General features: G+C 41.0%; 1 protein-coding gene across 1 annotated transcript in view; it reads right to left on the minus strand.

Annotated features, from left to right (window-relative positions):
• Positions 1-13,955, minus strand: part of arhgap10 (Rho GTPase activating protein 10) — a 135,887-nt gene that overhangs the window by 48,332 nt on the left and 73,600 nt on the right. Inside the window, exons 6-12 of the mRNA XM_062996220.1 lie at positions 10,268-10,378; positions 9,186-9,290; positions 6,599-6,728; positions 5,463-5,569; positions 4,259-4,353; positions 2,750-2,831; positions 1,410-1,449 (exon numbers count right to left, since the gene is read on the minus strand). Of these exons, the coding sequence (XP_062852290.1) occupies positions 1,410-1,449; positions 2,750-2,831; positions 4,259-4,353; positions 5,463-5,569; positions 6,599-6,728; positions 9,186-9,290; positions 10,268-10,378 (670 nt within the window). The remainder of the gene's footprint in view (positions 1-1,409; positions 1,450-2,749; positions 2,832-4,258; positions 4,354-5,462; positions 5,570-6,598; positions 6,729-9,185; positions 9,291-10,267; positions 10,379-13,955) is intronic.

Here is a 13,955-nt window from a genome sequence, read left to right on the forward strand (position 1 = left end):
TGTCAGTGTCACTACTGGACTAAGACTGGACTAAGCTATGTGCTCTACCACACAACTAACAGAGAGAGTGGCAGTCCGATACTTGTTTGATGCTTTTCTGCTTACCACGGTTGTATAATGTGATGATTGTGATGTGATGACTACTCATGTGTAGGTCCAAAGTTTAACAAGTAAGCAACTCTATCTTATGGCAGGGTTCATAACAGGGAATAGGGCTGGCTCGATACCACTTTTTTATGTCCGATACTGCAAAATGAGCCGATACCAATCCGATACCGTCATTTCTCCTTTCAAACAACTAAGCAGTAATAATACATGTCTCAATGCACCATGGTTAAACTAGCTATCTAAATAACAATGCTCAGACTGTAAAACTAATATTCTAAAGGAATAAATACAGAACCTACAACATCACACTTACACAAAACTGCTGTTTTTATTTTCACTTTTACACACAGAACATTCAGCAGCATTTTTGGCTCGTTTAACAAACGTGTCTACAATTGGAAGATGTGGATGTCAATCAAACACGATGGACCAATTAGAATTAACGCAGAGTTGAGATTTTCTGTTAAAGTTCTGTCACGTTTTTAGATTTTTAGTTTATTAAAAACCAAAGCTCGCTTATTACAAACCCTGCTGAATTTTGAAGAGGACGTTTGTGGCTAAACGGGAAACGGTGGAGTTTATTTTATTTCATAACACTAATGGATTAATCATTAAGGATGTGAGAGATCTCCAAGCCGGGACAAGATACGTTTTCTTTATCTCAGGTGAGCGATTTATCATTTATAAAGGGATTTTTATTGTGTTTAAACAGTGTTTCTAGATGTGGCAGTAGTAGATGATTTTTTAAAATGCTAAAAGTTGAAGTAGATCAGTGTGTTTTAATTTCTGAATGACTGTTGCGGATGAGTTGTAGATCAGTGGCACATGTTAATGATGTCATCAAGAGTGAGTGGCAATAAACGGCACTATGTTGGAACGTATCTTCGTGTGTTATTTGCTTTTTACACAAACAATGGCCTTATTTACATTAAGTGTTATTTACATTAAGCAACAGTATCGAATCGGATTACACGTTTTGTTTTCCTTCCGATATCCGATCCAGTGATTTGGGTCAATATCGGTCCGCTACCTAACAGGGACGTGTTTTATCTGCCACCACAGACAAGGAACAGACAAGCAACCAGTAGTGAACTTGAGGTCAGGAACGCCTATTTGCAGCCAGGAAAACAGTGATTTAGAAAACATTTGGTAAAGAATCACTGCCGGTGTGAACCAAACCATGCCAGAAGACTGTATCTGATTCTTACTATTCTGATTTGTCCTAATTTGTCACCCATCTGTACATGGCACAAATGACTATACGTTATTACAAAATTCATATAAAAGAATAGAATACTTACTTCCTCTTTCTTTTGAATATGTTCTCCCCAGATGGTGCACCTGTGTAGATAGTTGCAAGGTCAATTTTACAAAAAATGTGCTTTGCAGGTTGAATTTTACAAAAATGTATGTACAGTATAAATCAGTCTATGGTCTATTCATCAAGATTTCTCTCTAACATCTAATGTTTGGGGGAAAACAAAAGTCTCCACGCTGCAAATCACAAATTATTCGATTTGTCTGTTTGCACTGTTGTAAAAAACAAATCTGACAAATGGTCAGGAAGATCAGGTAAAGAAGCGTTCCCCAACCTTTTTTGCACCACGGACCGGTTTCATATAAGATATAACTTCACAGAATCACTATAGAATCGCAAATCAGTGTAAATCCTTAGCTTTTTCACTGCAACAAGACGCTGCTCCCACCTAGTGGTCATAAGACAATAACACCCGAAGAGTTTTGGAAATGTAATTGCTTTTTGTAGCAATCTCTAATTATTCATTCTTTCTGTGCGGCCCGGTAATTAATGACCCAAGGACTGGTACTAAGGTAGAGGACTTTTTAATATTGTGATTATTATTATTATTAAATTTTTTTAACAGGAGGTCAAAGTGTCTAGAGATCTTTTTGTTTCATTTCATTTTTATGTTTTACCATCAATTTATGGTCGTGGTGGGTCCAGCTTTCTCTGAATCACTGGGTGCAATGTAGTAACACAAGCTGCACAACCTTCAAGTTGTCACATTTGGGCCCCTGAGTGAGGACCTTATCCCTCAATTGCTTGCAATGTATTCAGTCACAAAGCTGCTTTGAAAAACACAATGCTTAATGCTGTAAATGTGAATAAAATGTTTGTTGCTGCTGTCTCTGTTGAATTGGACGAATTGGAACGTCGACTGTGAGCCTGGCCTTTTCGTCCAACATCTGTCCTCACAAATGCTCTTAAAAGGACACATGCCAGTGGGTTTGGAACTAGATGTCTAACAAACTCATGGTCAGGTGTCTACATCATTTTTTTCATATAGAACTAGTAGTTTAGACTTTATAAGGACTTAATTACAAATACAGCAGAACAGTTGATTTATTTGATGTTGAATGTTAATAAACAGCACAGATTAATAGCAGGATGATGAGTTAAAAGAAACATGAGGCAACTAACAAAGTTTCAATAAGGCCAAAAACTGTGGGGACAAATGTGTCAGAAAATCCAGTTGGCCTGCCTGACCAAAGCTTTAGAAATAAATTCTATTAAAGGATCTCTAAATTATGTGAAAGCTCCTACAAAAAACCTCCATCAGTCCAGTAATGAAAACTGTACTGGTTTCTATTAAAGACTGATTTGGTGGAGTTCTTCACTTACCGGTTCTTTGCCACCCATGGCCTGCATCCAGAACCGGTGGTCGTCCTCTGACAGAGCCTGCACCGTGAGCACAGTGCCGGGCCTAAAAACAACCAGTGCCACATAAAATACCAGGTCAGCACAGAATACACACAGTCACATACAATTACAGGAGCTTTAAATTGCTCACATTTAGTCAAATTAATTTCACACGTCATGCCAAAAAGATCAAGAAACCTATTTTGTTTTGTCCAGCTGCTCCTGTATTAGGGGTTGCCACAGTGGATTTGGTCCTCATACTTGATTTGGCACAATTTTATGCCTGATGCCTAGGGATGTAACGATGCACCACAAGACAATTAAAAATCGATTCCCATGTGTAACGATTCAAATCGGTTTACTTGTGTAATGAATCGATATTCACTTTAAACAGCAGAGAGCACTGTACAGATACACTGGTGCTATTCACCTCGCCTGGTTGACGTCATTACAGGGTTGCCAGGTATGTGAGGATACTTACTTTATTTGTATTATTAATTTATTTATATAATGTGGGATTTGTTTTAAATTTCATTTCAGTTTTTTTTTTACACAAAAAGGGAAATGTGCAGCATTGTTTTGCATAGTTTGTCCCTACCTTAGAAGTAAAAGGACATTCATTATTTAGATAAAATACAAAGCACAAATACAGTATTTTATTTATTTAAAGAGAAATAATAAAAGGAAACTTTGTCATAATTTGTCTTCAATTTAATTTTGTTTAAAAAAATCGGGAAAAAATTGTACTGTGAACCCAGTATCATGAATCGCCTCGCACCGTGGGTAGAGTGTATCGTTACATCCCTACTGATGCCCTTTTTGATGCAACCCTCCTTGTTTTTATTTGGGACTGGGACCAGCACTGTAAGCGCATTGACAAGTGCACCTCCCAATGGATAGGATGTTCAGCCAACATCAACACCCCCCCTCCCAAACATAGCCAATCATGTCTGTAAAGACACCCAACAAGCTAAAAGCACCACGAGATTTAAACCACACTTTCTACATTATAATTTCAATTTGTGTGATTCATTTTCCATGTATTTGATTGATCTATTTACTACCTTTTTATTTGAATATAAATTGTATAGCTTCTAGGTCACCCAGGAAGGATTCCATACTAATTACTAGCCCTAAATTGCCTAGTACCAACTTCTTTGTAATGTGTTGCAGGTCTGAAATACAGAATTGGAGGTATATTAACAAATGAAATTAGGTTGACCAGACAAAACATGAAATATCTTGTGTTTATACTATCAACAATGAAATAAAAGTAAATGTAAGAAACACTATTTTTTCTGATTTGGAGTTTTAAATTTGCAGAGCATTCAGTGCTCAAATAAAAAAATAGACCAGAGTAAAAAAATGACTAAGACGTGAGTGGCTTAATAAAACCCTCATTTTTTTAACTTGATGATCAACATTGTGTTTCTCACACAGAGACAGAAGCTGAATGTGCATTAGCATTATAAACAGGTACAAGTAACATACCGGTCTGTGATCTCTATGTCTAGACAGAATCGTCGGTCGAGAGTATCTGTGGTTTTTCTCACACAGGACTTGAGAGTGGCTGACTCTGTCTCACCCTACAATTAAAGAACAAAGAGAAAAAGCAAAACCATAAACTTTACAGTGTACCTGCATATCCATTACTACTTTTATCACAGTTAACTTCACAAAAAGCACTTTGCTCAGCCGGGCAAACACCTTCACGACGACTCACGATTGGCTGTGTGTCTGTACGGGGGAGGAACAACGGCTAAAACAGGGATCCTCGTTGCTGGTGCAAGTGCGACCTCTGCTGTCTGGTCGAGGCACCTGCACAAGGGCTGGCTAATCACAAATGGCAGCGCTTGGCTTTCTGTGTGCAACAGTGCGCTCTGTGAGACCCAGCCCCTTGGCAGGTGAAAAGAGCGATTGGCTGCGTGGGTGTTGGAAGGAGCGTGTGACAGCATCAGCCCCTTTGATTGGAGGTGGGGGTGTCAGCAGTGAGGAGAGTGATAAAAGTTCCAATTGGGAAGTTCCAATAAATACTAGGTTTTGGACAAAAACAACTAAAACCCCCTGTAAAATACACTACTTAGATCAAAAGTATTTGGACATTAGGGCAGAGTTTTTCAAACTTTTTTTAAGCGACCCACATTTGATTCATGATTTTTACTGTGACAGAGGCAACACAAACATTGGATCAAAATAAAACACAAAACGAAATATGCTTAATTAATAAAAATGGTGGCAATCTGGTCTCATTGTGGTTTACAAAATGTAACGTAAAGCCTCCAAAGGGGGAGGAGCGATTTGAAAACCCTGGTGTGAGGTGTACAAGATAAATTACAGAATCTTAATGACTTTGCAGACACAGTTCAGAAAAGATTCAGTTCCTGTTCCAGTATTAATGAGCATTCCGGAGGCTTTTCCAGGCCACTGTTGACCTCAGCATTTCATGTGAAAGGAGGGGGGGTTTGGACCTGGTATCTGTGACGTGCTTTGAGGCATTGTCTTTTGTTTTATAATCCTTAATGACATGGTTTGATGAGACTGATGTGGAAAAGCTCTAGTTGGCTGTACAGAACCCTGCCCAAACCCAGAACCCTGCCGCAAACCCAGGACCTTCTTGCTGTGAGGCGACAGTGCTACCCACTTAGCCACCGGCTTGATCATGTAAATAGCAAATATATGTAACAGTGTCACTCACAAACTTGCCCCCAGATTTTGGGTCAAATGTGATCATGTGGAGAAGCTTCTGTTCCTTGACGAACGTGCAGTAGCGCTTCACCCAGCTGGAGCCGAACGGTGGAGGACCTAAAGAGAACAAACATTTTTATTTTCTATATTTTTGCATATTTAGCATACTTTATGGTTCAAGATCTTAATACACAATGAGAAAACACTAAACACTACACACATCATTTACTCACATTAAAAGTAACACAACATTCTTTCCAGACTTCAATATTTCTTATTTTTCCAGATTTTTTTAATTCTGTGGCATAGTTCCATGTTTGTTGAGACCCTTTAGCTACATTTACATTTATCTTTTGACAAAATTGCATTAGACAGGAGCCCAACAATGTAAACTTGGCTATAATAGGATATGACCTCCCGATTACTAGTCCAGTCCCTTAACCACTGAGCTGTCATTGCGCAAATCACCTACTGCCTAAATTACATTGCTGAAAGGCTCTATATACACCGACCCAACATAACATTATGACCACTGACAGGTGAAGTGAATAACACTGATTATCTTTTCATCACGGCACCTGTTAGTGGGTGGGATATATTAGGCAGCGAGTGAACATTTTATCCTCAAAGTTAATGTGTGAGAAGCAGGAAAAATGGGCGAGCGTAAGGATTTGAGTGAGTCTGACAAGGGCCAAATTGTGATGGCTAGACGACTGGGTCAGAGCATCTCCACCAGTGGTCAGTATCTATCAAAAGTGGTCCAAGGAAGAAAGAACAGTAGTAAACCAGCGACAGGGTCATGGGTGGGCAAGGCTCATTGATGCACGTAGGGAGCGAAGGCTGGCCCGTGTGGTCTGATCCAACAGACGAACTGCTGAAGTTAATGCTGGTTCTGATAGAAAGGTGTCAGAATACACAGAGCATCTCAGTTTGTTGCGTATGGGGATATAGCCGCAGACCAGTCAGTTAAGAAGGTGGGCATAATGTTATGCCTAATCAGTGTAGAAGAATAATAATTATTTAAACTGTAAAATGTTCTTGTTGTTTAAGATCCTACAGACATTTCAGGAAGGATCATGTGGTTTGTCAACCCATAATTATTAGTGTTTGTGTGTGTGTGTGTGTGTGTGTGTGTGTGTGAAGTACGTTTTTCCTGGACGAAGAGGTATCCCTCACTACTTATGGGACTGGTCTGTCTGTACTCCTGTGGCGCCCCCTGAAACCTCTTCATTAATTCATACACTTCTGAGCGTGTCCCCTCAAAACGACTCCGGGTCTGTGGACACACACAAAAACACACACACACACACACACACACACACACACACACACACAAACATTTAAGATTTATAGTGTTTGGGGGGGGGGCGACACGGTGGCTCAGTGGGTAGCACTGTCGCCTCACAGCAAGAAGGTCCTGGGTTCGATCCCCAGGTGGGGCGGTCCGGGTCCTTTCTGTGCAGAGTTTGCATGTTCTCCCCGTGTCTGTGTGGGTTTCCTCCGGGAGCTCCGGTTTCCTCCCACAGTCCAAAAACATGCAGTCAGGTGAACGCTGAATTGCCCTATAGGTGAATGGATGTGTGTGTGTGTGTGTGTGTGTGTGTGTGTGTCTGCCCTGCAATGAACTGGCTCCAAGTCCTGGGTGTTACTGTGTGCCTTGCACCCATTGAAAAGCTGGGATAACCCCCCCGAACCGAACCCAACGGCACTGGGATTCGTGTTCAAACTTCAGCTATGTTATCGACTGGCCGGGCGGCTACACAGACATGAAACCGGAGCACCTGGAGTAAACCCACGTGGGTACTGGGAAAACATGCAAACTCCACACAGAAAGGACCCGGACCGCCCCACCTGGGGATCGAACCCAGGACCTTCTTGCTGTGAGGCGACAGTGCTATTCACTTAGCCACCGTGCCGCCCCAATATAAATAGTTTCGACCCCCTGCGGGAAGCCTCACATGAGTTAAGATTGCTTTCTGTAGTGATTCTGAGCACTGTTTATATTTAGAAAATAAAAGCATGCGTGTTCCACACAAACACACAGCTGGCCTTTACACTTCCGCACTACAGGTTATACACACAATAGTAGGTCAATACAACAAAGAGCTGTAGTAAGGACTCTAAAGGGGGACTAGAGAACATCCACCTCATTACAGGAGGAACATGACAAACTCCTTCCAGGCTTTTTCTTTGTCCATGTGACCAACCACAAACTTCCTTTAAGCTTAAAGGCCACTTTCAGGGCAGAAACTCCTTTACTGTGTGGAAGCCTGTAAACCCATGTTTCTATAAAGCGTGCTTGACTGTGTACAGTGTCAGACCTGTTTTTAATCCTTCTAATGTGTATCCAATCCTCCGAACAAATTCCAAATTTGTCGTTTACTAACAAAAGAAGGTCAATGGAACAAAGACCCTGTTTGTTCCCATAGTACCACTTATGGTCTGTAAATGATGTCTATCAATTTAATCATTTCCAGTTCCCTATTATAATTTCTCTGCTGCTTGCACCACCCCTACACTGGCCTGGGAGAGCCACAGACTAGCACCCACAGTAACAGTCCTCTTCTTTACACCAGCCGGCTGCCCTATGTGCACCTTCACTATTTGTGCCAGTATTTGTGCCAATTTTAAGCACCCAGCAAGGTTGGTAGCTCAGCTGAGACCTGAATCTTGGGAGTTAAAGGCCTGAAGTGTACATCAGTTGTTCCCTTCAGCAACCATGATCACTTCAGATTGAACTGCAGCCTTTTCTGTCAAACAAAGCTTCACCAAGTGTTACATAAACAACAGACAAAGTCCAAGCCTGGACTGTGTGCGACACACACTTCATCATTATCCATCACATGACCCGGCTTGACTGGGCCACGTTATTGTTATTGACACCTCACATGTAGTTGTGAAATGCTGCCATAGCAACTGGACAAAGATCAATCAAGCACTGACACACTTTATAGCCCAAAGATGTGGACACTGCTCCTTTACTAAGCCCGATCCTTCGTTTTACGTCAGCGGTCAAGCAGGTGTCATAAATGGAGAGTCCAACAGCGAAGTGTTATGTCTGCAATGCGAGCGTTTCACGAGGCGATAGTAGCAGAGCTGCATTCGTTACTGTAGAATTTTACTATTTATATGGTGTGTGAGTCAAGGATCACACCGGTTTACAAAACAATAACTTTTAATCTGAGTATGAAAACTTCAGGGACCATAACATACAGCGTTACCATGTTACAAGACTGAACGACATCTCAGTATTAAGCACTCTAATTGGCTTAGTTACAACACACCTACAAGTACGGTGGCTCATAAACAAACCAGATATAATTTAACCAAACGATCTACCAATTTGATGCGGCACCTAAAAAAGTTTTTTTTTGTGTTTAGTTTTATTTTGTAAAAATAAAAGAACATTAAGCAATAGCTTGGATGCAGGCAATTTTTCTCCTACAGCACTGCAGAGCTATTCAGTTGTTAAACATTGGATTAATTTGAACAACTGTAATGTACTTGAAGTGTGCACTGTGTGAACAGTATTATCTAGTTCTTATCTAGACAATATCTAGAAAATACAAGTATCGGTTTGAGACTCGGTATCGGATCGGGATCAAAATTAATGATCGGGATCGGGATCGGGAACAAAAAAATGGGATCGGGACATCCCTAGTCCCAACAGTGAGGTGGTGCTTGACCTTTTCGTGTATCCTAAAAATGTATACCGATAAAAAGAGGAACTCACATTTTGAATATTAATCTGAAGGGCTTTTTTGTAATGATCAAAATCCTTGGCCAGCTCGAATCCCTGGTGATAGAAAGTGAAGACGGTCTGAAAGAAAGCCAGCATCTGTGGACAAAAAGAGACATAAATGCCATTAAGCCGATGTTCAGATAAGCATCTATCCTACATAAATGTACAAATTCTACATAAGTGTAATTGTTAGAGGCGTTTTGGTGGCCAGCTGCTCAATAGACACAACTGGCATCTGATCACAGTCTTCAGGTTTTTGCTGAGAAGAAGGCTGTATAAATGTTAGATGCCTCAAAATGCTGCCAACTGAGATGCCTTATTCTGATCAGAATATGTCAGAATACGTTTTTTTTTTTTCACTTTTCATTTACACCACTGGACTACCATGTACTGGCCAATACTACACTTGTCTAGTCTTGTCTCCCTTAATTACTGTTTAGACTGGAAATGCCTTTTGTATTTATTGTAAGTCTTTGTATTTATCATGCTGTTTTTTATTTGCACTGTGTACTGTACTGTCTTGCACTTTTTGTTGCACCCTGGTCCTGGAGGAACGTTGTTTCATTTTATACACCTATACACAGCTGAAATGACAATAAAGCCTCTCTTGAACTCTTGACTGATATTCTGACATAATGACAAGGGAGCGTCGAGCGCATCCTCGACTGCAAAGGCAATCCCAGCATTCAGTGCAGAACAATAAAAGTAGCGCAGTGAGAACATTTTTATAAAGGTATAAAGGTGTACAAGTGTAATTTATTTGCAGATTTGGGTTTGTCAGTGACAATGTAACATTTTGCAGTACACAGATAAAGATGTTAGCTGGCATGCTAGCGGGTTGTGTTGCCTCAGCCCATCAGTTTGAATGGCCGAGGCTAAAACTGCGGCGGTGAGCGAGGACAGCCAATGACGTAATCACTGTAGTGCGTCAAAATAATCTGCCTTCTACAGTTTGATGTCAGTTAGAATCTTCTCTACTTAATTAGGCAGTGGGCAGCGAGGCAGCTCACTAAGTTTTGAGACAGACTTATAATCATCATGTTAGGTGAACTGAAGTGAAGGTGAGCACTCACAGGTTCGACACACTCAAACTTTTTCCTCTCCTGGATTTCCTGCAGTTTGCACACGTACTCCAGCGACTCTTCCTGAAAGCGCTGCCTCATGGTCTCCACCATCACGTCTGCCTGAAAGAGAGAATACAGAGGAGGTGAGAGTCAGAACTATGAAGTGTGAGTCTGAGCAGCATTCTGAAGCATTTTTCCATTGTTCTCAGACTAATTGTCCTGAGCAGGTTTGTGGCAACAGTTTAGGGAAGACCCTTGCCTGTCCCGGTATGACAGTATAAAACACTGTTTGACCAGTTTTGCATACTTTGAGGAGCTTCTAACGGCAATTAAAACACCTTTGGGATGAACTGGAACGCCAATTGTAAAGTCAGGCCTTCTTGACTAACTTTAGTGCCCGACCTCACAAATGTGCAGACATGGTTTTGAAATGAAATATCCAACAAGCTGATAATCAGGTGTCTACATAATTTTGGTGATTCTGTATAATTAAATAATGATCATGGTCATGACAATCAAAACACCCATAAAACATCTAGTTGAAGTCAAAAAGTGACGTGTACTTGTCAGGGAGATGTATGTCATTGTAGTTTTTTTTGTATTTTATTTTCCTTTCATTTTCATACTGGTCAGGGTTGCAGTGAGTCCATTTCCATCAGAAAACTCTGGGTCTAAAGAAGAAGTCAATCCATCAGGGCTTCAGCCATTTCCCCCAGCAGGGCAATAACGCTGCCGAGATTCGAACCCGGACCTCAGCAGTGGTGGGCTAGCATAGTAATAGTGTGACTTATGTCTTGGGGTTTCAGTTATTTCTGCAACAATTACTTAAATTGTTCCAGACTTGAATTACTTAAACATACAGAGTATACACTATATTGCCAAAAGTATTCACTCACCCATCCAAATCATTGAATTCGAGTGTTCCAATTATTTTCATGGTCACAGGTAGGGCTGGGCGATTTTGCCCCTCCAAAAAATCTCGATTGTCGATAACGATTTCGATTTTTTTTGTTCTTGTATAATGCAATTGAAATAAGACTCAGATTACTTTTTTTTGCATTGTAAATTAAAATGACTGCAGAAGTGCAAAAATAGTACCACCACCACCTATAATTATCCTTTTAAGGATCTAAAAATTTATAACAATAACGATCACAATAATTAAAAACAAAATGGAAATCTGAATTATCTATATGCTTTATAAGAATAGCTCACAAACAACTCTTTTTTTTTTTTTTAATAATGTGCAGCAAAACCTTACATTAGGAAAAGGACTAAAAAAAAGTTCTTTACAGGTTTCTTAAAAGAAACACGAGTCTGTGCTGTGCTGTTTCCACCACTGAGTGAGTCTGTATCAGTATCTATACTGGGGGAGGGGGGGTGAAGTAATCACTCAGCTCAGCTTTGATTTTGTCCTCTTGTGATTGGGGGGTGGATGGAGGGGGCCCGTTCTGCTTCTAACTATATAGACTACAACTTCCATGTTTCCACGGACTGTCACATGTCCCCGGTCAGCCAATCCTGATCGCGCTCATCGGCGCCGGAGTTTTGATTCAGTTCAGCGGTGTTCGATTCAGTGAATCTTAATTAAACTCTTCTGTTTGTGTACCATTACCGTGTATAACCCTTGTTGTCTTCCGTTTACTGTTTTAGTTTATCCTCTGGTTTTGGACTCTGACCTGGTTTTGTACACTGTTTTTGCCTTTTTATATTAAACTTTCCCTGATTTATATTCCGCGAGCGTCTGGTCAGTTTCTGCCTCGTGTCATGTTGGTATTTTAGTAAAAATATAAAGTATATAAACAATCGCGATTGTCACATTCTAACATCGGGTGAAAACGTTCATTCTGATTAACCGAATTAATCGTGAAAATCGCCCAGCCCTAGTCACAGGTGTATAAAACCAAGCACCTAGGCATGCAGACTGCTTCTACAAACATTAGTGAAAGAATGGGTCACTCTCAGGAGCTCAGTGAATTCCAGCGTGGAACCGTGATAGGATGCCACCTGTGCAACAAGTCCAGTCGTAAAAAATTTACTAAATATACTAAATATACCAGTCAGTGGTATTATAACAAAGTGGAAGTGATTGGGAATGACAGCAACTCAGATACGTCAGCCAAGTGTTAGGCCACGTAAAATGACAGAGCGGGGTCAGCGGATGCTGAGGCGCATAGTGCGCAGAGGTCGCCAACTTTCTGTAGAGTCAATCACTACAGACCTCCAAACTTCATGTGACCTTCAGATTAGCTCAAAAACAGTGTGTAGAGCTTCATGGAATGGGTTTTCATGGACGGGCAGCTGCATCCAAGCCTTACATCACCAAGCACAATGCAAAGCGTCGGACGCAGTGGTGTAAAGCACGCCACCACTGGACTCTAGAGCAGTGGAGATGTGTTCTCTGGAGTGACGAATCACGCTTCTCCTTCTGGCAATCTGATGGACGAGTCTGGGTTTGGTGGTTGCCAGGAGAACGGTACTTGTCTGACTGCATTGTGCCAAGTGTAAAGTTTGGTGGAGGGGGGATTATGGTGTGGGGTTGTCTTTCAGGAGTTGGGCTCGGCCCCTTAGTTCCAGTGAAAGGAACTCTTAATGCTTCAAGCATACCAAAAGATTTTGGACAATTTCATGCTCCCAACTTTGTGGGAACAGTTTGGGGATGGCCCCTTCCTGTTCCAATATGACTGCGCACCAGTGCACAAAGCAAGGTCCATAAAGATATGGATGAGTGAGTTTGGTGTGGAAGAACTTGACTGGCCTGTACAGAGTCCTGACCTCAACTCGATAGAACACCTTTGGGATGAATTAGAGCGGAGACTGTGAGCCAGGCCTTCTCGTCCAACATCAGTGTCTGACCTCACAAATGCGCTTCTGAAAGAATGGTCAAAAATTCACATAAACACACTCCTAAACCTTGTGGAAAGCCTTCCCAGAAGAGTTGAAGCTGTTATAGCTGCACAGGGTGGGCCGACATCATATTAAACCCTATGGATTAAGAATGGGATGTCACTCAAGTTAATATGTGTGTAAAGGCAGACGAGTGAATACTTTTGGCAATATAGTGTATGTGAAGTACAGAGGGCAGCACCAAAACCACCATCACCAAAATGAAAAGGGTATTAAAAAAATAAATAGCTGTGTAGAGTCTTTTTTTTTTTTTAAGCTAATAAGCACATCCAAACGAAAGGTCGCAAATGAATGTGAGAAAGAAATCTAGCACAAAATCTTCTAGGAAACTGATTAACAACCTTGTGGTTTGTTAAAGCACTAATTAGCATATTGAAGTTGAAATATCAGTATGAAAAGGGTGAGTAACAAACCACACACACTGTACAGGTCAACAGGTCATGCATTACTTATACTAAATGATTAACATTTTATCCAGTGCAGGCTGGTGGAATAGAAATGCAGCTTGTAACCGGTCAGGAATGTATAAACAGTTTACACCAACCATAAATTACTTCTGGACAAGTCTGGAAATGTGCCAGCTAGCAGCTCGTTGCCCCCTGGCTTCGGGCAGTAACAGGCATTTCTAAGATGGAATATTAACACACTGTAAAACTTCAGATCTGAACGTAAACAGCAGTGTGATAAAAATCACCACCCACATTTATACCAACATCATATGAGCCACTGCTCCTAACCTACAACATTGATTTGCTTCCTGTGTTTAGTGTCTACAACACACACACACACG

The sequence above is a fragment of the Trichomycterus rosablanca genome, chromosome 5 (genome assembly GCF_030014385.1).
Source record: "Trichomycterus rosablanca isolate fTriRos1 chromosome 5, fTriRos1.hap1, whole genome shotgun sequence".
Lineage (NCBI taxonomy): Eukaryota > Metazoa > Chordata > Actinopteri > Siluriformes > Trichomycteridae > Trichomycterus > Trichomycterus rosablanca.